This window comes from Equus asinus, chromosome 10 (assembly GCF_041296235.1).
Source record: "Equus asinus isolate D_3611 breed Donkey chromosome 10, EquAss-T2T_v2, whole genome shotgun sequence".
NCBI lineage: Eukaryota > Metazoa > Chordata > Mammalia > Perissodactyla > Equidae > Equus > Equus asinus.
The window spans coordinates 43,679,982-43,704,437 of NC_091799.1; the positions used below are offsets into that span (position 1 = coordinate 43,679,982).

Consider the following 24,456-nt stretch of genomic DNA (forward strand, 5'->3'; position numbering starts at 1 on the left):
TTCCTGCGTCCTGGTGGTTCTCCAGTGTCACTGCAAGCCAGCGTGGCCTCTAACTTCATTATTTTTAATCTGATGGCTCCTGGGTCACGACTGTTGAAAAAAGTCCTGCCATAGTGAGCCTGTCCAACATCCATTCTCCCCTCCTTCCTGCTATCGAAACCTAGAGCTTGTTTAGGGTGGCAATGTGCCAGCTAGAAAAACCACACTTTCAGCATCCTCCAGCTAAGGGTCAACGTGACGCAGGACTAGACAGTGAGACTGTGTTAACGTGTATTATTACTCAACAAATACACATCCCCTCCTCTCCCATGGCGCGTGGACGGACGCTGGCTCGGCTGCAGCGCACGGTGCAGCGTTCGCAGAAGGCATCAGCGGGGCTCTCACACTCACTTGCCCGGGTTGGCTCGATTCTTGCTCTGATGACCGGCCATGAGAAGAGCCTGCCCTGGGTAATCGCTGCTTGGTCAGCCCGGTCCCAGAGCTCGCACACTCAGAGCTGACCTAGAGCCAAGACCAGCTGGGCGAGGCTGCAGGCTGCCCGCTGAGCCGCCCCCGTCAGCTTGTGACACCGAGTTTCCGGGTGGTTGTTATGCAGCATTACTGCGGCAATAACTGACTAATACAGAGACGGGAAAGGTCTTCTGGAAAAGCTCTTTGACAGGGAACAGACTCAGCTGGCAGTTCTTCCGCCCTTGACCCTTCTCCTTCGCCTTGAATGAAGACAAATTCGATGCGTGGTGAGGGGGCAGCCGTCTTCCTACCGCAGGGTGACGGGAACGTGCTAAGCACAGCTGTGTGGAAAGACGGACCGAGCCTCCGTCCCCGATGGCACCACGGAGCCACCATGTCAGCCCCCGAATGCCTAACTCTGGACGTTCTCTTATGTAAGAAAAATAAAGCCTCTAATTTGATGAAGCCGCCGTTTCAGGTTTCTGATACTTGGAGCTGAATAGAGTTCCCAGCGATACACGCAGGTGACTGCCGGCACTGCAGCCACCCTGGGTTGGGGGTCGCCCAGGAGAACACGAAGGAACCCTAGGATCCTGGCGAATGTGGCTCGGGACTGTCGGAGGGGGAGCCCGCAGAAACGATCGAGAAGTGAGAAACGTGGTGGCCAGGAGCCAGGGGAGGAGAGAATGCCAACAGGAGACCGGACAGACCCGGCCAAACACAGAACTTTGCAAGGAACGGAGCCAGCGAGAGGTCCTTGACCTTGGCAGGGAGGCTCAGCAGGGCTGGGGACAAAAGCCAAACCACACAGAGTGATAGAATCCCAGCCCTCTGCAGCTCCCCCTGGGGATGGACACTCAAGGAAGGAGGATGCAATGGGTGGAGACCGCTCCTCGGCCAGCTGCGGCCTTGTCCCGATGCAAAGCCTCTTCCTCCTCCTGGCCTCTGGGATGTCTAAACACCTCAGGAGGGGGACCCCGGCGGGACCTGGCCCACCTCCCCAGCCTCCCTGCCCACCATTCCGCCACGCGGCCCTCCCCTTGGACTATCTTCTCATTCCTCTCCACAGCCGGTTGTGCCTTTCCAGACGGCAGAGAGTTGTCCGAGATGAGTCCTGCTCTGGGTTCCCCCACCGCGCTCCCCGAGCCCACAAGTCCTCAGCGTCTGGGTGAGAGGGTTCCACTCGCCGGGCTGGGGACCGTGTCTGCGTTGTCCAGCACATGTTTGGGGCCAGTAGCCTTGGCGAGTTGTCACGGGCTGGTGACAGTACACCCTACATAAAGCCCACAGGTCAGGGAGACCATGTGGACATCTTCAGGTCATCTGTGCCGTTCCCCTCCCACAGAGCTGGCTTTCAAGGGAGAGCAGCAGAGGCACTCAAGGGCTTCCTTCCCTCCTCTCTGGAAACTTCCCAGAGGGCAGTTGCTTCCTTTCTCTTGTTTTAGAACCAGAAGATGTGACGGTGACCAAATTTAGAAAACAACCAAAAATTAAAATAAAATGTAACCCATATTTTAAAATCCACTTTGACAGCTCCACCCCGCTAAAAGGAATGTCTCTTCCCAGCACATGGGTGATGATCAGCAGCAAGGCAGCTGTGTGTCAGGGTGTGGAGGCCGCCGGGCCCAGGTCGTCTCCGCAGACAGACAGACAGACCTGCCACACCGGCAACTGCAGGGACGAGGGGGCCCTTGGGCAGGCAGGCCGGCAAGGGCGGGGCAGCATCTTGTCAGCTTCTCTTCTGCCAACAGCTGCAGAGGAAGGATGCTCCTGGAAGCCGCCCGGAGACCAGCCACGGTGGAGGCCTCCTCAGCACCAGGCTGCTTGCAGCATATCACGCTGCTGTGTTCTGTGGGGAACAGACGGAAACCCAGGGGACCACATGACAGTGTCGCCCACCTTACATACTAAAAACAGCAACCAGGTACGGGGTGGGTCCTATGCGCCAGGCACTGTGCTAGGAGGGTTTTTAAAAATATCATGTTGCCAGGAATTTCACATGAGTCTTGTTGCCTCAGGGAGATTATCACAAGGGGGAAAAAAATCTTTGTGGGCCAGAATGAATACGATGAATTTGTCAGGAACAAGTGTAAAGGCTTGCTTTGCAAGTATGACATTCGAGAGACAGTTTTAGGAAGGCTCTCAGGGAAGCTGTGTCCTCTGGCTGCATTAATAAAGATAGAGGCTAGGTTAAGGGAGGTGATAATCTCACTGAACTCAGTTCCCATCAGCCCAAAAGGGACTCATTCTCTCTGAGCCTCAGTTTTTTCCCCTATAAATTAGAGCTTGAAAATACTTCCTTCCTAAGGTTGTTGTGCAGATTAAGCAAGGAAATGTATGAAAATCACTTAGCACAGTGCCTGGTAGGTGGTGCACCCTTAGTAAGTGGCAACAATCATAATTGTTTAAAACCTTGGCATTTAAAACAGAGTTGAGGTTTCCTGGCAGAGGCAGGAAGAATTGGAATGCACACTGTCTTCATGCATCGGAACTCCATTACGGGTGGAGGAAAGAGAATAATTCTGCTTTTCCCCAAAGGACAGAACCACATTCACTTGGCAAAAGCTAACACTGAGCCAATTTCAGCCAAATAAAAGGAATTGTGATAATGAAAAAAGACTGGAAGGAAATGCTTCCGAATGGTGCTGCCTCTGGGTACTGAGAACTTAAGGGATTTGTATTCTGGTGTCGTTTCTAAATTTTCAGATGATCATGTATTTCTTAATAATCTAGAAAAAATAAAATGTTAAAGAGGAAAAACAAGACGATGTGTCAGGAATGCTGCAGCAGAAATGGAAGACCCATCAAATGTAAGCCTCGTCCCCAGCCTCAAAAAGCTGAGCTCGTTCCCACAGAGACGACGTGGGAGCAGAGCGGCCACCCGCCCTCCCCCTCGGAGGACAGAGAACGGGCACCTGGCAGAGCACCGCTGAGCCCAGTTCCCGGAGCGCAGGGACCAGCTGCTCCAACAGCAGGGCAGGTGTCGCCAGGGGTCCCGGAGGCCCAGGAGGTAGGAAGGGAGTTTTCCCGCAGCCTCAGGGCCAGCCAGGTCTCCGACTCTGGGCAACTCGGCGCCGGAGTGGGGCAGGATCGAGACTTCCCCCAACTTCTAAGAAAACAGGCTCAAGTTAGATCTAAAAGGCAGGAGTGAGGGTTCTGGTCCAGCCCCATCTCCCCTCGCTGTGTGATGCTAGGTCAGCTCCTTCTGTCTCTGGGCCTCGAGTTCCCTGCCTGCAGTTTCCGAGGTTGGACAGAAAGAGTCCTAAGCTGTTTTCCAGCTCAGAATCAGCATCTGGAAGCCACAGGCCCTAAGCCCTACTTTCTGGAAGTCTCCGTGGCCCGATGGCCCTCAGAAGTTTTTGAGCCCCGTTGTCCCACCCTGCCTTTAATGAAGCCACATCTGGAGCGTGTCTCCCTGGATCCCTGTTTTGAACAGTTCCTCACAGCTGGATCCCCATAAATCAATTTGTTCTGCAGATGAGTTCCCAGAACTCTCCAGAATGTTACCCAGAAAAGGCAGCTTTATTTCCCTTCAGCTTCTGGTTCCAAAAGGCAGGAGCCGAGCCCAGTCCACTTCGGGACAAGCTCCCTGAGCCTTCCCTGCCTGCCGCCGGCTGGGGTTCTGTCCACACCCTGTACTCCTGTCCCCGCCTGCAGGCACAGAGGACGACTCCACCCGGGGGCCCTTCCCGGCCCCTCTCAGCTCCCACCCTACAGTGAGAAGATTGGACTAAGATGACCCCAAGCCCCCTGCGGCTCTTGGGTTCAAAGTTCTCCCAGAGGGAGAGCTGAAAAGTCCGTCTCCCGCAGGCGGAGAGGGAAGGACGGAGGAGGCTCCGGGCACCTCTCTGCTGTCTGTTCTGACCCGGGCAGCAAACAGCACTTCTCTGAATGCAGGACTTCTGTGACCGGCCACCGCTCCGCCCGACCCAGAGACTCCTCGCTTCTGATGGCTGCTCCCGTCCCAGGATCTCTTGGGACGGAGCCACTCCGAACCTTTGGTTGGTAAACAGTCTCTGAACACCGATTCTGCGGGGTGCTCTGTGCCCCACCGCATCCCGTTTATCCCTCACCACCGCCTCAGAGTTAGGTACCAGCACTGCCTCTCACACACGAGGAACTGTGGCTCCGAGCGGGGAGGTAACTTGCCCACAGCCACATAGTTGGCAAGTGACCAAACAGAACTTATACCCAGGTCTGTCCTTCTACAAATCCTGACCTCCTTTAAATCGATTCTGCCAAATAGAGGCGAACCCGAGGCCCTAAGTGTGCTCCTACTGACCAGAGTTTGGACTCAGACTTCCTTGGGGAGGCTATTTCAAGATAATTTTTACCAAATGTACTTAGCTTAAGTACATGCACTTAGCTTAAAAAGCCTAACAGTACTCAGGGTTTATAATAAAATCAGTAGCCGCCTGTCCCACCCCTCCCCACCCAACCTCACCCCACCCTCACCCAGATCTGGCTCCCAAGAGAGCGTCTACTCAACATTTCCAGCTATTTCTTCCAGTATCTGCCTCTGTACTTCATTACGTATTAGCCGTGCTTTCTCATGACTTTTCAGTTTTAGACCCTGACTACTGACTCCCTGCGGCGGGAAATGTTCTCTGACACCAGTTCCCTGGCTCTTGCTGTCACACACACACACATACACACACACACACACACAGCCCTCCCCACCGCACAGCCCACCACCGTCGCCTCATTGCCCTCGGAGGTCTGGTGCACCTACGCCAGCCTATATCTCTCCGCAGGGATGGAGAACGAGGTGAACGGGCAGGCTTCAAGCAAACGCCTGTCCTCACCCTCCCCGAACTCCACTGAAAACCACAGCCAGGGCAGAGGGCGTGAATGGGGTCCCGCCAGCCTGGAGCAGAGAAGACGCAGACACACACCCTCTGTCCTCGAATCTCTGAGGGGCAGAGAGCACACACCCTGGGTGGTCTCTGAGGGGGTCCGGGGCAGGAAGGGAAGCTGCAGTGAGAGTCCAGCTTCCTATGGAGCCGTCCAAGGCCAGAGCGGGCTGTCCTGGAGAGGCAGGCGCGCCCCCACTGGCAGCGGACAGGCTGGGGTCGGCTGACCATGCTGGGGGGTGAGAAGGGACTCCTCATGAGGAAGGAGTTGAACACATGACTTCTGAAGTCCCTTCAAATCCTATAACCCAGTAATTTGCTTCCTTTTATAACAGTTGGCAACTAGAGCCCAGCGGTGCTTCGCAATCACTCTTGAGTTCGTAACCAGAGCTGTCCAACAGACACACCCATCTGGAAACTTCTTTCTACAATACAGAAATAGTGTTCTGATGAGCAATCAGTTCCACTGACCCTTGCTTTCTAAAAGAAGGTTTGAGATGATTCAAGAGGAATCATGACACGGCAGATGGGACAGGACTCTCCTTCCCACGGTCTGAAGCTCTCTGCAGACAGATGAGCAATGGACGGAGCAATGGCAGCTGATTTGGCCGTGGACTGTGGGCCTCCCTGGCTTCGCAGCAAGAATCTCAAAGGGGAAACTGAGGGAACGCCTCCGGAATCCTGCCTCCCATTCTTGCCCCTTTTTAAAGAGAAAGAGGGCAGGGTGTGGGTGTGGGCAAAACGGAACTCTACCTGGACAACTGCATGTGGAGGAGCAGGCCCGACCCCAAGCGGCTCTGCCCTCGGAGCCCTGGCCCTGGTTCTGTTTCCTGACTCGGCGCTTCTGGAGGAAATGCGCTTGCCCAGAGAGGCGACTCCACTGTGACCTCCTGTGCTCTCCAAGCAGGACAGACTGGCGTTAGCTCTCACGCCATGACCGGCAGTGTGGTGTAACTGAACTAAGAGTGAGGGGAGGGGTTGAGGTCAGTGTGCCGAGCTACGAGCTACGAGACTGGGGCGAGTCGCCTCCCCTCCCCTCCCCTCCAGCAGGCAGAGGGATGGAGCAGTTACAGCTGAGCTGTGGAGTAAGACTGTCTGGGTCCAAGTTCCAGCGCTGCCACTGATCAGCTGTGTGGCCTGAGCCAAGTTCCCTACCCTCTCTGAGCCTCAGTATTCTCACTTGTTAAGGGGGTGGTGGAGTGGAGGTGGGGGGAGGAGAATTAACACCTACCTCACTGGGTATCCTGAGACTGAAAGTAGCTTATTTATATGAGATGCTCAGGACAGCCCCACCTCACGGCACGATCAGGATCCGCATTAGGAGCAGCTGCAAACAGGAGACAGTGGTCCTCACCCAGCTGCCCTTTTAGGATCAAACAAAACAAAACCCTTGAAAACAGAACTCTCCAGTTGCTTATAAGTTTGAGAAACTCGGTGCATAGTGCATTAAACCTCAAACACCAGGAGACCGTAAGGGGCCAGGATTTCCACCCCAACTTGTTAAACAAACACTGGCCATGATACAAGAAACCATATGGCAAAGTCTTTAGAACTTTGCATCCGGGTAGGTAACTATTTTATTTTATAATTTAATATAATAGAGCCAAGTCAATTCTTGAAGATACAACAAGAAAGTGTACCAATTTAACACTTTAAGAAAAGCAACACACCCAGGCCAAACTTAGAACACTGACTACTAAACGGAATGATAAGTACTGACAAAGAAAATGCCGCTCCAGCTCACTGTGTGATCTTGGGCAGACCCTTTCCCTCTCTGACCTCAGTCCCTCCGACAGCTGCACTGGGCACAGGATGATCTCTGGGTGCCTTCCAGGTTGCATCTGGTGGACCCACGATCTGAAGGAATTTTCAGACCAAGAGACTCGGGCTTAACTAAAGCATTGTCATATTTCCTGAGCTGACACCACCATCTGGTGTGTGTGTGAGACTAAGACGCTGGTGACCTGCCCCCCAGGAGCTTTCTTCTCTCCCTCTGATTCTTTTTTTTTTAAAGATTTTATTTTTTTCCTTTTTCTCCCCAAAGCCCCCTGGTACATAGTTGTATATTCTTCGTTGTGGGTCCTTCTAGTTGTGGCATGTGGGACGCTGCCTCAGCGTGGTCTGACGAGCAGTGTCATGTCCGCGCCCAGGATTCGAACCAACGAAACACTGGACCGCCTGCAGCGGAGCGCGCGAACTTAACCACTCGGCCACGGGGCCAGCCCCATCTCCCTCTGATTCTTACTTGAACATCTTGCTACTCAAAATGTGGCCCACAGACCGGCTGTGTCAGGCACCATCGGGAGCTTCTGACACAGGCAGAGTCTCAGGCCCCATCCCAGACCTGCTGAAGCAGAATCTTCTTTTCAACAAGATGCCAGGGGATTCCAAACACGGGAAAGTGTGCAAAGCACAGCAGTGACAGGGGGAGGAAAGGAAGCTTGTTAGGGCAGGAAACTTCGCACACACTCAACCCAGAGAGGAATCCAGAATTGAGCCATATAAATAAGACAAATCCCTCCCAAGTGACATTTAAGGAGTTCTCCATGCAATGAAGGTTCAGTTTCCTGGGAATTTTTATGAGTTTTCAGAAGGTACCTTCTCGGATGGTAAGCAGGAATCTGATGACAGGGCTGGACATCTCTGAACCTCAGTTTCAAAGGCACCTGTACCATCTATTGTTGTTGATGTCATAGTGACACTGGTGAGTCTTTGTTTCCAGAAATTCAACATGAACTCGGCCAGTCTGAGCTCCCAGAGCCCACCCTCAGGTCCCAGCCACGTGGCCCCTTTACACCACAGCAGCTGACTTCTTCAAAGCCAGCAGGAGAATCTCTCACCAAGTAACCCCCAGGAGTTGAGCATCTCATCCTATATCTCAACCACTAGGATCTGAATTCTGCCAACAAACAGCGGGGTTGGAAGACCCTAAGCCACAGATGAGACAGCAGCCTTGGCCAACACCTTGACTTCCACCTGTGAAACCCAGAGCAGAGATACCAGCTAAGCCATGCCCAGACTTATGGCCTACAGGAACTGTGGGATAAGAAAGGAGCACTGTTTGTCACAATTTGTTACACAGCAATAGAAAACTAACACAGACTGTGTTACCTGGAAGAGATGCTGCTGTAACAAACATCTGAAATGTGGGAGCAGCTGTAGGATTGGGCAGCGGGAGCAAGTTGGAGGAATGAGGCCGAATATGACAGAGAAGCCCAAATTTCCTTGAACAGACTGTCAGCAGAAATACGGATGTGGAGGATGCTGCTGGCGAAGGCTTAGAAGGAAGCAAGGAACACATTATTGGAAACTGAGGAAAGGAGATCCTTGTTACAGTGGCAGAAAGCTTAGCAAAATCGTCCCCTGCAGTGACAGTTTATACCGGATGAACTCAATTATACAGCGAAGATCTCCAAGGAGTGCTGAAGACGCTGCCTCGTTTCTCCTTGCTGCTTATGGTGGAATTCAAGAGGAGAGAGACAAATAGAGGGAAAACTGTTACATGAAAGTTAAGTAGGACTGAATTATTTAGAAAATTCTTAGCCTCTCCAGATGGCAAAAGGTGCTAAACTCAGAAACAGCAGCTGAACCTGAGCACAGAGAAAAGGCTGAGCGTGTGACTGTACAACCTTTCGTTAAAACCTCAGAAATATCAAAAGGTCGGAACACTCCATGACACAAAGGGCCCTTTCAAGAGACTAAGGGTATGTGCACCTCACAGATCTTCTCAACGGAACCAGGGGCATCTAGGAAGCTTCAGGTCATTATCCCTCAGCCATCTTCACAGGAGGCCAACCAAGCAAAGGGACGGGTTTGAAAAGACCTGTGGATGTGGTCTCTCTCTAGTGGAGTGAACAGCTGTGAGTCCATGCGAGACCCACAAAGTTCTCGAGAAAATCACTTCAGCAAACATGGCTGGCCTGGACTAAAAGGGACAGAAAAAGTACAAAACGAAACCAGGCTGTTGGACACCCAAAGTTCTACCCGCAGGAAGCAGGCTGATAAAACTACTCAGCTGGAAACGTGTCGCCTTTCATAGAAAAGGAGGGACGCCAGGAGGGTGGGACCAAGTGCCCAGAAGACAGAGCCAAGCGTTCCTGAGGATTATCCCCAGGTCCTGAAACCAAATCAAGAAGAGCCAGACATTTGCCCAGCTGGGTTTCAAAGCCATTATGGACCCATGATTCCTTAGGCTCTTCATTTTCCTCTTTTTTTTGAGCTGGAGTCTTTGACCGTTATCCTCTGTCAGCCCACCACTGTGTGTTGTTGGGAGTGTCGGGCAGATCACAGGTCTCTTTGGTTTCACAAGTCCACAGATGGAGAGGAACCTCACCTACACCTGGACCTGACTTAGATTCTGGACTTTCAGCAGATGAGATTTAGATTTAGACAATGAAATTTTGGACTTTGAACTCATGCATGTCTTGGGAGGGAGGGAATGTATTTTGCACGTGGAAGGGATGCGAATTGCTGGAGGCCTGAGGGCAGGCTGTGGTAGACAGAATTCTAAGATGCCCCCAAGATTCCTATCTCCTGGTGTTCGTGCCCTGAGTAACCCCTCCCCGACCAGTGTGGCCGGGACCTATGAGTATGATGGGCTATCAATCCAGTGCAGGAATTTTGCGGATATAATTAAGGTCCCTCATCAGTTGACTTTCAAGCTAACAGAAGGGAGATTATCCTGCTTGGAGCTGACCTAATCAAGTGAGCCCTTAAAACAGAAAGAATCAACAATGGATGCTCTCCTACTGGCCTTCAAGAAGCAGCGTCACTGTCATGTTTGGAGAGGGCCACATGGCTGGGGAGTGAGTGGCCTTTTAGAGCTGAGGTCCTCGGTTCTACGGCCCCAAAGAACTGAATTCAGCCAACAACTGGTGAGCTTGGACAAGGACCCTGCATCTCAGAGGAGACCACAGCGGTGGCGGCATCCTGATTGCAGCCTTGGAGACCCCGAGCAGAGAACTCAGCCAAGCCATGCCTGAGCTTCTGACCTACAGAAACTGGAGGATGCATATTCAGTGTTTTAAGCTGCTAAGTTACAAAGGCTTCAAAGCAGCTATTACAAATATATCCAAAGAATGCAAGGATGTTATATTCAGAGAACTAAGGAAAACGTGCTAACAATGAGTCAATACATGGGGAAGTTCAAGAGAGAGACACACTACAAAAGAGAACCAAATGGATGTTCAGAGTTGAAAAGTAAAGTCACTGAAATAAAAATGACTAAATAATTTCAATAGCAGGTTTGAGATGGCAGAAAAAAACACTGAACTTAAAGCACTTATCCAATTTGAAGAACAGAGAAAGGGGTAGAAAAAATATTTAAAGAAATAATGGCTGAAACCTTCCCAAATTGATTTTAAAAACATTAAATGACATTCCAAAAAGCTCCCAAGTACGATAAATGCAGACCACACTCAGACACGTCTGAAAGACAGAGACAGAGAGAATCCTAAAAGCAGCAAGAGAAAAAGGACTCCTCACACACAGGGGACAATGTGGTTAACGGGTGACCTCTCTTCAAAACAGCAGTGACATGAAGGTGGCGCGACCCCCAATTCACAGCATCGATAGAAAAGAAACCTGTCAAATAGGATTCTGTATCCAGCTAAACTACCCTCCAGACAATTGAAGGCAGAATACAAACATTCCCAAATAAACAAAAACTGAGAGAATTCCTTGCTAACAGACCTATTCTAGATAAAATACTAAAGAAAGTCCTTATACTGAAAATGACCCCAGAGGGTTACTCAGAGTCATTGGAGGTAATGAAGAGCATGGAAATGGTACGTACGTGTATAAATGCAAGAGAATGCATATGGGTATCTATGTATATGTACATATATATATATTTTTCCTTTTCTTCTCTGTTTGAAGCAATAATCCTAGTATTCTATTGCTGAGTTTATAACACAGATATAATATCTATGTCCATAATAGCACAGAGGAGGGGGTGGGAAATGGAGCCATACTGGTGACAATTTGCTAAACTTTACTGGAATTAACTCAGTGCTAAGCTGAAGAAGACTATGTTCTGTTAAGGAAGCATACTGTAATCCCGAAGGCAACTCTATAAAAGTATAGGCAAGAGATCAACAGAGGACAGTCTCATCCCCCTTATGCCGATGAGGAAATGAGTCCCGGAAGGTGGAAGGGCCTGCCGCAGCCGGGCCACAGTCGGGTAGCCCCAGGACGCCTGACCCCACCTGCCAGGACGCGAGGCCACTCACGCCTTCCACCGAGTTGCAGGGGACTCGCCCAGGCTGACTCCTCACCCATCAGGAAGGGAAACAGTCTTCAAAATACTGTAAATTGCCTCCCAGTCTGTAAAAATATTTCCCTTGACGCCCTGAAAAATATTATTTTTACTTTCATTAGTCTTCCCACCCTAAAAATTACCACATGTAAGCTGATGGCAGGACTAAGGGAGGCAACTTCCCAAGCAAAGCTCATCAGCGGCAGCGCCCAGGGAGCACGCAGCCCCCCTGCACTCGTCTGGATCTGCTGGGCATTAATTTTCCGTCTGCCTGGACTCTTCCCGCCCCCTGGGAGGGGCTGACCCCTTCACAAGCTCAGGGACACGGCAGAGAGGGTGGGAGGAGGGGGCAGCGCAGGACTCACCTCCACCACAGGGGGACCCGCCCGCTTTACCAGTCACCACGATGGGGGGAGGCCTGGCCCCACTGTGAGTCTCATTCTCGAGAACTGAGCCGGGCTGGAAGGGGTCCTACTGTATTCCTGCCTGCCGAGGAGCCGCTGAACCCCATAAGGAGAAAAGAGCTAAATTATTTAGTATTTATTTTTGAATAAACACCCATTGATATTTATTGTTTCACATTTTATAAAGTGCATTTATGAAAATAGCAATTTAATGAACCCATACATATGCCAGGGCCCAAGCTAAGCCCTCACCTGCTCTACGTTATTTAATCCTAACAACGACCCCGTGACCTTGGCTTCATTATTCCCATTTTACAGATGAAGAAACTGAAGTTCAAAGTGGTTAAGATACATCAGATTGGCCCAAGCCAGGCACAGGCAAGTGTTTTCTGGGTCACTGGTAAACTGGATCCCTCAGAGAGGGGAATGTGTGCAAATAGAACCTGAGTTGATATTTTTTAATTGCACGTGTGTCTTCATCTCTCATATCTGATAATTGCAAAACAAAGATCTGCAATGTTCTCACATTTTAAAAAATCGTTCTTATCGACTTCGCCAAGTTGACAAGACCTCAGAAGTGGACCTGGGATCGCTCACAAATCAGAGTGACTTGAGAGAGACTCCAGCGGCCGCAGCACAGCATGTCACATTGATTTAAAGGACCAAATATTATTAATGAACAAATTTGAAAGCTGGATTTCCTACAGAACGTTAAATTTCTCCCTGACACTAATGTGCGATAAAAATTAAAAATGATACAAACATGTTTCAAAGTCATTCTGGTAATTGCTGCAGGCAGCGAGCCGCACCACAGCTGGGCGTTGCGGAAACGCCCCGTGTGGGGGAGGTTGTTTTAACTCACTAAGTCAGGCTGTTCTCTGGAGATTTCAGCTTCGGTCAGTCCTCTTTGGCTAACATCAACACGAACTGGAGTTTTGACTATGGCAGCAACACATAAGCAAAAAGCATTCCTAACTAAATGAACCGAGAGTATCTCAACGGCTCAAAGGAATCAGTACAATGTTCCTAGCGTCCATCTGTCTACACCGAGAAGATTCTAACCCAGTGTTTGACGTATGATCAGTTTATGCAAAGGACCTTAGATGAGTCTGATTTCCACACGTGCACACATCTTCCTACCTGGGAATTCTTGCAAATACCAAAATAAAATATTTACCTTCTTGCTAGGGAGAATAAAAAGGCACGACAGTATACACCTTGATAGAAAAATATTTAAAGGTTTTTAAGTCTTTGAAAACCAAGAGTTAACATTTTATGATTGCCCTTTGAAAGCAGGGTGTTTGGGAACAATTTTAAAGTTTCAAAATCAGTACAAAGCTTATTCACAGTCTCATTAAATCCAACATCACTTTCACAAACTGCAGAACAATTTCCTTATCAAAGAAGAGCAGCCAGGTTCTGGAGGCACTGTCACCGTACTCGGCTGGGTCCCCAGGCCCCAATCTCCCTCATGGCTTCCTTGGGGCGGCGACACTTCACGACATGCGTTCCTTGAAGAACCACCTCTGATGGTCCGAGTCAGTGCAGTCTCTCAAGAGGGGGACAAAAGTGTCGCCCGAGGCCTTCCTTTCGGCCTGCACACACTTCTTGGACTGTACGTGAAATAAAGAACCATCCTACAAAAGACAGCAGACACAGGATGTACACGAGAATTACAAGCAATCCTCAGAAGGTACCTTTTTCCTTAAAATGTGTCCCTAAGAGCTCAGGGTTATTTTGCTCATCTCAGGAATATTTACTGAGGGGTAAGTGTCTGCATGTGCGAAGGCAACTCAGGTCTGTCCGTGCACAGAGGGCCGGGCGTGTACAGACACGCGTCGTGCTTGCCTCTCCCGGGGCTTCTCTGTGGAATCCCCTACTCCACCGCCAGGGCTGATGGTGCCCCCTGCTGGCTGCTCTGGGGATCTGTTACCCTGCGTCTCCTCTCTACCTCTGTTCCTTTCCTTCAGGGAAATCAGGATCAAAGGTCTTTTATTAATCTCTTTCACTTCTCTTAGGTCAACTAATTCCATGCCTGGAGATGTCTTTCTCTTATATATTAACACGGAGCGTCAGGAAACCTGGCTTTAGCCCCCGCTCAGCCAGAGCAGCTGGGTGAGGGGGCAAGCCATCCGAGAGGAAGCGGGTTCCAGGAACCGCGCCATTGGCCGAACCCCAGCAGACGATCCCCACTGTCGCTGAGTTAACTCAGCAAGTCTGCCCCAGCCCTGGAGTTTGCTTCACCTCTCTCGCCTGTGAGCCGGGCGCCCCAGGAGCTTAATCGTGGCTGAGCAGCACGCAGGCAGAACGTACCTGTTCCAGCAAAAGAGAAACCTCGGAAAAAGACTTAAGATGCCGAAGAATCTCACTAATACCAACTCTGAAAACATTAAAAGTGCTCTCGAGTTGCCTTTAGAGTAAGTGAAAGGTAACAATTAAAGTGCCCCTCCTCCCATCTTCTAAAGATTCTTACTTTTCCTTAAATGGTCACTGAAACTGAAGATAAAAAAATTTTAATGACATTTCAAACCAATTTTACGGTTTCCATCTTGCATTCCCATTCCTTGAGGGCTTACAACAGCTTCCAGCTGGAGAACGAGGGAAGGGGAGGGCCCTTCAGAGGACCACAGGCTCCAGGCTTCACACAGGATGCCCCTCCTGTTGCACAGCACTGGGGGCCTGGCTTTTCCAGGGAGCCGCAAATTTCATTGCTAATCGTAACATTTTCTACAGGAAGACGTACTCCAGCTTCTAGTCAGACTTAGACTTAACCCACTTATAGGCAGTATAGACGAGTCTTTCCATCCCTGGGGCCAGGCTGGGGATGACAGCTTCCCACGGAGAGAAAAGAGAACTAATTTTTTCTTTTGCATTACTCTCTCTGGATTTATTCCCTCAAGTGCCTTTTAGTGAGTCAAAGGATATGACTGATTTATGAGTCCCGCCATGGGCGTACTGCAAACGTGGTGGGGCCCCTCAGGCTGAAGTCACACCCAGGGCCAACCCAGGACGACTCTTCTGATGGGAGCCACCTCCATCAGAGAGAGGTTTTCTTGCTTATTATACCACAGGTAACAACTAATCTCTTGATGCCTGACAGTTTCCAAAGAATATTTCTGGCCACACATCTAATCCTCACGGGAGGTGGACAAGGCTGCTGCAGTCCCCATTTTAGAGTTGGAAAAAATGAGGCAGAGACAAGTGGAGCGACTTGGACCTGCGCCTAACCTCATGTCCTTCCACGCTGGCTGTTCCACTGGTTTAAACACCATTTCATCTCCGAATGCGTCTGAGACAGCTCCTCTTCCTATTACAGCCTGAGCAGCTCAAGGGGTCAGGGGGATGGGAACACTGAAAGGGAGTCGACTGGACCGCCCCACCGGGGGCACCGTGAGGCTCCTGGTCTCCTGCAGGCGGCCGTGCCCCTGGGACGCGCCAGGACCACACCGCCCCCTGCAGCCCGCAAACGACAGCTGGGCAGGCAGGGACAGCGCACTTACGTCCTGCAGGATGAACTTCTGATTCTCCGGGGCCACTTCCTTGCAGAGATGCATGGTGAGGATATCCGCTCCCGCGTCCACAGCCACGCACCCCTCCGGCTGGCGGGTGTTATAGCGGATTTCATTCCGGGACGTGTACTCGAAAAACTAAAAAGGGAACAGCCCGCGGGCATCTGTTACCCTCTGAGGTGCAAAGCCGGGCAGTGGCGAGATGAGGATCTGCCATCCCTCATGCTCGCCTCAGCCAGTGACCCAGCCTGTCTGATCTGTCCCCCAGCACTCGGGGCACCTCTGGTGCAGTGCTTAGCAAGTGCGAACGCAGGGGCCCTTTCTCGTGCTGGTCATGCTTGTTAGATGTGATGGTGTGGGGCTGGTGCCCAGTCACCCCGCGCCCGCTGTGTCTAACCCCGAGCTGCTGGTGCAGAATGGCGGGAAAGAAAATGGACCAGTCCCAGTGCCAGGACTTGGGGGCTCCCCGCGACCTTGACCAGCCACTTCCTCTTCTTTTCTTAGTCCTTTCCTCCTCCTCCCCCCGAATATACTGGACACATCAGCGCCTTGGAAACTGTAAAGCACTGTGCACAAGCAGACAACAAGACTGCAGTGGGAAGGCTGGTTCTTCCAGAGCAACGGTTCTCTTACTCTAGTGTGCCTAGGCCACACCCATTCCAGGCCACACTTCCAGAGAGGGAACATTGCAGGCTGCACTCCCACAGAGAGAATAAGGATTCCTTCCACCTGAGGTGGGGCCTAGAAAGCTACATTTTCTACATTTTTAAAAAGACACTCAGCCACCTGTCACCTCTCTTCCAGGAGATTCTGACACCGGTGGCTGTTCTTAAGACACATGGAGTAGCACTTCTCAAATGAATCTCACAGAAAGCTGGTTAAACAAGAGACTGGGGCTCAGGAAGGATGGGGGGTCTGAGAATTTGCATTTCAAAGCTCTCAGGTGATGCTGACAGTAGCAGTCGGGGACCAGCTTTGAGAAGCACTGTTCTAAAAAGTATTGAAACACTTGAATAATTTAAGGTTTTAGGGGTTGGAATTACGAAAGTTTACTGTTGACCATTAGGGGGTTTAATACTCAAATGGAACTGAGGTGTCTCCTGGTTGGAAGAAAACTTGAATGCCTACCCGTTCATTTCTAGGGGTCTGACACCTCTCAGGACCACAAGGCTTTGGAGGTTCAGACGCCTGTTTCACTCATCTCCTGCGGCCTCCACTGGCCCCACCCCAGCGGGTCCACCTGCTTCTCTGGGCCGGGGTCCTGCGCTGGTCCTCACAGCCTCCAGAAGCTGCTCCTCTGTGAAGCCTGAAACACAGCTCCTAACGCAGACAGATCCACCCGGGGCCGCCAGCTGACGCAACTGCCTTCAACCCGCATTGCAGGGTGGCACTGCGCATCAGAACCCGCGACTCCATTTAAGAGCTAATTCTAAGGAAGTCGTTGAAACGCACACCTGTTGTTTTTTTCTTTCTTTTTTTCTGACCAAAGATGCTAGTGGCAGGGTTATTTATAATCGCAACAACAGAGAGGCAGGGAAATGAGTTAACTGAACAGTCACATAGCCACACAGAGGAATATCGAGGCCACTAGGACAAAACTATCAAAGGACAACTAATAACGCAAGAAAAGGACGGTGAAGTAAATGGAAAGAACGGACTATAAAGCACAGATATTATGATAACTATTTAAAACACACGATCCAAAGGCTGTGCGTAAAAGGAGATGGGAAGTAAACAAGACTTAATTAGAACAGCCGTTCCGGGTCTAGTCATTCACCACCTGCATCTACTTTTTGTATTTCCAACTGTTCTGTGATGAGCACACATTGCCTTCATAACAAAAAAATCAAATATTTAAATTTTTTTTGTTTGAGGAAGCTTAGCCCTGAGCTAACTGCTGCCAATCCTCGTCTTTTTGCTGAGGAAGACTGGCCCTGAGCTAACATCCGTGCCCATCTTCCTCCACTTTATATGTGGGACGCCTACCACAGCATGGCTTGTCAAGGGGTGCCATGTCCGCACCCGGGATCCGAACCGGCAAACCATGGGCTGCTGAAGTGGAATGTGCACACTTAACCCCTGCACCACCAGGCCGGCCCCTAATTTTTTTAAAAAACACAGATTTCTCCACAGTCCCCTCTTTAGAGTCCCAGGCCAACGTCCCCTTGAGCACTGGGCCTCTCCTCGTCCGCCGTCCCCCAGTGAGAACATTGAGATGCAGAGAAGCAGCACCCACCTGGTTCTGCCCCATCCCGTGGCAGAGGTACAGAGTGACCTGGTGTCCCGTGATCTGGTTTTCGTTGGGAGGGTTATAGTCAAAGCAGTAATCTTTTAGTCCTTTGTTCTGGAGCTAAATAAAACATAAAGGTGGCATTTTGGTCCAGATTTATACACAACAACAGATTCCAGCCAAGGCTCTGAGGGAGGTTAAATGGAGAGGAGTGCCCGCTTCAAGAAATGGACTGAATTGTAAGAGCCCCTTATATTTCTAGTTTTAAAACTGCTTTTCCATTCTATACTGTAGGCAGGAAGCACAACCCCCATTTTAAGATGATAAACCTGAGGAGCAGAGAGATTAACTCTTTATGGCCTGAAAGCTCATACCTCTTCATTTCTCATTAGTGCAGCCTTATTGCTGCACTAGTCCAAACACAGCTGGGTTGTCATTTTGCATATGTACCATGGAGCTTCTGCTCTTATGCATCTGGAAAGGACACCCCAATCAAGAGACTTGTCATTCCCCAGGTCATAAGTCCACCATTCTAGACTACAGGAATGGCATAACACAGAGCCAACGACTTGTCCAAGTTCATACAACAAGGATGCAGACACCTGTGTCTTGAAGCCAGGACCTGAGGCTCCAAGTCCTGTGTTCTTTCTATTACTCAACATTCTCTAATCTAATGTCATCTCTAAGGTACCTTTTGGATCGAAAGCCCTTTAATCATTCTAAGAACAAAAAACCATGGGAGGCTCCTTGCTCTGTCCTCCCTTCCAGAATCCTCCAGGGAAAGACTCTAGCACTTTCCAGATCCCTTCTGGAGAGTTCAAAGAACCCTCCGTACCTCCTCCTGAAGCCCGGTCCGCCCTGGCCCTTGTCCACCCATGACCAGCCTGGTTCCATATAGAAAGAAGGACTCCACACTGCCCCAGCTCATAAAGCACAGACCTCAGGTTCTTGAGGTCCCTGTGCTTTATGAAGGAGCCTGGGAACAGGAGATGTTTAGAATAATCGGAGCATCTTAGATTCAGAAGGACTCAACTGTCATCCAGCCAAGTGGGTCCCGCTCTTGACCACCAAGGGACCTTAACCCCAGATGAGGTCCCTACGTTCAGAAAGGTCCCCCAAAGAAACTGAAGAAACACTAAAAAGAAAAGAGAAACCACTAAAGATGAAAACTGAGATGAATTAGCTAACTATATCAAGCTGGTGACAGACATGGAGAAAAGAATGATTTTAAATGAGCGTGTTTGACGGCACTTACTCAGAGAAGTATAGACAGATACACGGGGCTGCAAAGAATCGTACACCTCGTTCGGCAGCACACTGTCAGTGGTAAGACTGCATTATTATTTTGGCACTATTATAAATATATTTTAAGATAAAGAAAATAAGTAATTATGTTAATATTTTTAGAAACCAAGATTTTCAGTGTAAGAAAAAAGAAATATAAGTATAATATCAAAGAAGAAAAAAATTCTGTAAGATTACATTTGAATTTGAGATAGCAAAATGAGCTCATGTTTTGTTTCTCAAAAATACGGATTTCCTTTCTCTGTCTACTGAAAGAGCGTAGAGCTGCGCTGTCCCACGTGGTCCCAAGGGGCCCCTGAAATGTGACGAGTCCAAATTGAGATGTGCCATAAGGGTAAAATACACACCAGCTTTCAAGACTCAGTATGAAAAAAAACAATGTAAAACATCTCAATAAATTAATTTTTATATCAACTATCTGTGGAAATGATAATATCTGGGATATATCGGGTTAAATAAAATACATTATTAACTTCACTTGTTTCTTTTTTTAATATGGCTACTAAAAAATTTAAAATTACATAAGTGGCTAGCATTTTCTCCTCTTGGACAGCGTGGTCTAGAAACAAAGGACACCACTGGCATCCAGACTGCGGACTCTCAGTCTGCTCCCCACAAAAAGGATCAGGGAAGATGGCAGGAAGTGTGAGACGAGCACGGCCAGAACCAAGGAGGCTATCACAGCCCCTCCAACAGGGTCAAGAGCACGGAAGCTAAAAGAGACAGACTCCCACTAGTCAAAGACGGGACAGTTTGAACAGTAAAAAACAAAACAGAATAAATTGACTGAAGCACAGAGGCCATATAAAAACCCACTGATTTCCAATGATACTTATGAAAAGAAAAGCCAAAAGGCAAAGGGGCCAATAAATAAAAAACCAACCCATTGGATACAAGTGGAGGAAACGAAAGTTCCAACTCGTAGCCTGAAAATAGACAAAGAGAAGGACTTGGGAATTTGCTATGCCTGTCTCGAACGAACACTAGATTTCATGGATACCAAATTGTCCTAGTTAACAAGAGACTGTTCTTTACAGAAGAATCTCAGCTAATAAATGTGGAAGAAATGAAAGAATTAGAAAAATCATTGTTTGGCAACACCATTTGAAATAAAGGACCTAGGCAATGATCAGCAGCGGCTCCGAAAACCATTAGGTGGAAGGTTGAAGGGCACCTGCGAATGGACGGTCCAGGGGGTCCAGGTGCCCACGATCAATCTCATCACTAGAAGCAGGACGACCAGAGGTTACGCGCTCCCGCCACGACGCCATGTGAACACACACCCATGAAGCGTTCTTGCAAAAAGGTAGGTCCCGACCCCAGGGAAACCTCCAGACCTCACTTCCATTTTAAAGAAACACGGGGGAGAGAGGCACAGTTTAACAGACACCACAGAGAAACAAGGATAACTCCAAGGGTGAGGCACTCGCCAGACAACTGATGCTGTCTTTGCAACAAGTTAAAGACAGGGCAAAGGGAAACATAAATGGGCAGAGGACTGCCTTAGATTAAAGAGACTTAGGAGGGAAGATGCAGCCACCAAACGCAACATGTGGACCTTGTCCGGATCCCGAGTGGAACCAGCAACTAAACTACCCCAAGAGAAATCTGAAAAGCTGGGGGAATCTGAATCAGGGTTGGATGTTCCTGTCACCTGCTTAGGTGTGATAAGGTCTCTGGATGTAAAGGATGATGTGCATACTTGATTGAGATGCGTGCTGAAGCGAACAGGAGTGGAACGACATGATGCCCAGGGCTTGCTTGAAAAGAGAAAAACATGGGAGGGTGGAGCAGAGGAGAGGGGAAGCAAGAGGGATAAAATCCTGGTAATTCCAGAATCTCGGGGACAGGGTTCATTGTACCATTCTCTCTGTGTTTCTGTATGTTCGAACATTTTCATAATGAAAAATTGACTTTAATGCATTAATATCCTGCTTTGTCTTTATCAGAGACTTGTAGAATGGAACACCAGCACTTCCGATCAACCTGACACAGCAAAGGAGACCTCCCTAAGATGGTGCAGCCCCTGACAGAGGCCGAGGGCGCCGGACATTCTAGCTGGCCTCGTGCCAGAAACACTGCTTTTCGGTTTTGTGACATAACAGCAGGGCCTCTCCTATCCCCACCACCGCCTCTGCAGATCCCTGAGTTGGGAATTATTAAGTGGTCTGGCCACTGAGAGCTGAAGCAAAGTCATAAACTGCTAGTAAAAAACAGGACTCAGAAACACCGAGTGAGCCTTGGTTTCCTCGTCTGTAAAATGGGAGGCTCAGACTCGCCAACTTTGAGATGTCTTCCGGTGCTGACATTCTGGACCTGAGCCCCAGACACTCCTGAGGAGAAGGAGGGACAGCGGATGCAAAGCGGGGAGGCCGGCGGTCCCCACTAAGGGGCCTTTCTTGCCCGGGTTTTGTGGATCAGACCCGGAGGCCAGGAGCCCCCGCCCAGCGGGCGCCGCTCACCATCCCGAAGCAGCCAGGCCTGTCCTCAGGCACGTGCAGCTCCGGATACACGTTCTCCAGGAACCACCGGAAGTCCTTACACCGGAGCTTCTCACGGAGCTGCTTCCTCTCCGTCACATCCCCAAAGGGCTCCTGAGAAAGCAACGGAATGGTGAGGCCCTGCAGGTCCCGGTTCTTCCTGTCAAAGCCCCTCTCTCCACCGGCGCTCACTCACTCCATCATCAGACAGCCGAATCCTGGGGCCACGCTGGACCCCAGACCCACGCGCCACTGATGAGCACCTCATCACACACCAGCCAGACGGTGTGCCTTGACATTCTGATTCACTGCTGATACCTGACGCTCACTTTCGAACACATGCAAGGATTCTGGATGTCATCATGGATGAAAACTTTATGTGCTCAACATACTAAAGTCTAAATACACACCTACGATGGTAAGAGCAAAAGGCGGCAGTAACCAATATTTGTGGAAGTTTAGTTTGACGGACAAAGCCAATGATTAAGACCTCCCGACTGTCTAAGTAAAGCAAGCATCTATTTAGCACGGCAAACGTGCAGCCACAGAGCGATCCTGAGCGCCGAGGTATTACTGTCCCTGCACTGTGACGTTGAACTATGAAAACCTGACAAGTTAAATATTTAACAAAATGTAAGGTTAACGAAAAACCTTTGAATAAAATTTCAGATTTCTGTTCATTTTCCCAAAGTTCATTCTTCCAGATTCAGAAGAGATTCTCACCAGGCAGCTGGCGGAAGACAGGTCTTGGAGCCGACCTTCTTGTCTTGCCAAGCGACCCTCTTAGTTAGGCTAACGCAGGATAAGTGGCGCCCTGTCCTGGGACACGCAGAGGCGCGCGGGAACCTAGGCCTGTATTTCTGCCGGGAGCAATGGTTTAGCATTCCCTAATTCAGTGTTTGCAGCGACTACACAGAACTGCTGCAAATAACAAAAATCCACTGTATAGTATTGTGATAACTGAAGGAATGAAGTCTCCCCATACTTATATCACGAGCGCCCAATTTACTCTCTATTTTTGGACGCAGATCTACGACGGTGGGGAGGCCGAATGAGCTGTTTTTGTTGAGATGAGGCCGGATGGAGCGCGGGTGGGCCAGGGAACTCACCAAGCGGGCGTGGGGGTTGCGATGGTAGTAGAGCTCTTTATATCCATCCATCCACACTTCAGCTGCGCGCACACTGTTGGCCAGAGCCTTGCTGCGGGAGTAGGGAGCTTGCTTGGGGAAGACGTGGCCAACGTGGGAGCACGGGTGCGTCTCCAGGGTGCCACCACATTGCCAAATCTGCACACAGAGCGGGGAGAGACCAGTGCGGGTGAGCGGGGAACGGGTGGCTGATCTACACAGCCTGCAGCGAGGAGTCGGGGCACAGTCAAGATGAGCGCCACCAAGCCATGGCCCTGTGCAGGGCAGGAGGCCGCCTCCCTCGCACACACAGAGCACAGAATGCAGTCAAAGAGCAGGAAAGCAGCCCCAAAGACAAATAAGCCATCGAACCAAGACCCCAAAGTCCATGCACTGAGGCTCATGCACTTGCTCCCAGGAGTGCCCGTAATGACCTCGCTGGGAACCCAGTTACTCTGTAGGTAAAACACAGGCTGTTACCTGGTCTCCTAGCCACAGAAGATAGGAAAGCAGCAAGTAGGAAGAGAGGTTTGGAAGGGGGAAAGGAAGAGCTTCTAGAGGCAGGCAGAGCAGCCTGACACCTAGGGAAGAGGCAGAAAGACCATTAGAAGCCCACCCTGAAACTCAGCTGGCGAGTCACCCGGGGCCATTTCATTGCGGCGCCAACAGCCATGAACACCCCACAGTCCCCGGGATGTACGACCCAGGATACCATCTGGTATTTATAATGTGGGGGTGGGAGTCCTTGGTGGAAGGCCTAAGGCTTGTTTATTTATTCCTTCAAAGCAGGAAACCATGTAAAATATTATTAAAATTTTTAATTTTCTATTAAAAAGGACAAACCGACATAAAGTTTTGATACTTAAAATGCAAGGTTCAGTCAACCAGAAAATCCACTGAAATGCTAGGGGATTCTCAAAGGGGTATCCATGGGTCACGTATAGTCAAATCCATAGGTGGGCTTGTTACAAAAAGCAGATTCCTGGTCCCCACCATACATCTATTGAATCTGATTTTCTGGAGACTGTGACTATAAGCTGCCTTTTTAATCAGTTTCCCCAACAACTATTATATATGGCAGTTTGCCCTCTCTGGGCCTCAGCGAGAGGCCGCTGCAGCGAGAGAAAGAACTAGGTCACCTGAAGGCTCTTTCCTGACCCAAAGCTATTAAAAGTATATTTTTAAAAGTTCACGTTTATAGAATGTGCATGCCATTATTATCTTTCAGGGTCACACAATAAACTGCCAATAAGGAGGGAGAGTCCACCAGCCTCTCACAGCCGATCCCATCATTCCCAGAGAGAGAGAGAGAGAACAGGTCAAGAACGAGTCCAGAGAGAACAGCAGAACACTTACCCTAAAGGAGAATTCGAGGTTTTCTCCGCCCCAAACTTCCATTCCTGTGTCATAGGACCCCAGATATTCAAAATATTTCTTACTCACGGCAAACAGCCCACCAGCCATGGTTGGGGACCTAGAAGTGATGCGGGGTCGGTGAGCCGAGGAGTCGAAAGAAAGATTTCTTAGACTCTTAAGATCTGGCAGTAGTGCTCTTTTATTTAGAGAATAGTGTAGCATGGGGACAGGACCCATGGGCAGTTAGATCTTCTGCTGCCGCTTCTCTTGCCCCCGCTGGCATGGGGAAAGGACCCATGGGCAGGCAGAGTTTCTGCTGCTGCCCACCCTGGCATGGGGACAGGACCCATGGGCAGGCAGAGCTCTCCTGCTGCTGCCTCGAGTTGAGGGTTAGGGCTAAATTTAAGGCATAGGTATATGATTCATCTCTTTACAAGACAAAGGAAAGAACATGAAAAAAAAGTTAAAATGGTATCAGTGCAGGTG

At 49.8% G+C, this 24,456-nt stretch overlaps 1 protein-coding gene across 1 annotated transcript in view; it reads right to left on the reverse strand.

The window, feature by feature from the left end:
* Positions 1-12,086: 12,086 nt before the first annotated feature.
* GALNT12 (polypeptide N-acetylgalactosaminyltransferase 12) overlaps positions 12,087-24,456 on the reverse strand; it is a 36,599-nt gene continuing 24,229 nt past the window's right edge. The window contains exons 5-10 of the mRNA XM_014859715.3: positions 23,971-24,088; positions 22,597-22,773; positions 21,470-21,601; positions 17,709-17,822; positions 15,464-15,610; positions 12,087-13,600 (exon numbers count right to left, since the gene is read on the reverse strand). Coding sequence (XP_014715201.2) covers positions 13,460-13,600; positions 15,464-15,610; positions 17,709-17,822; positions 21,470-21,601; positions 22,597-22,773; positions 23,971-24,088 — 829 coding nt within the window. The 3' untranslated portion in view covers positions 12,087-13,459. The remainder of the gene's footprint in view (positions 13,601-15,463; positions 15,611-17,708; positions 17,823-21,469; positions 21,602-22,596; positions 22,774-23,970; positions 24,089-24,456) is intronic.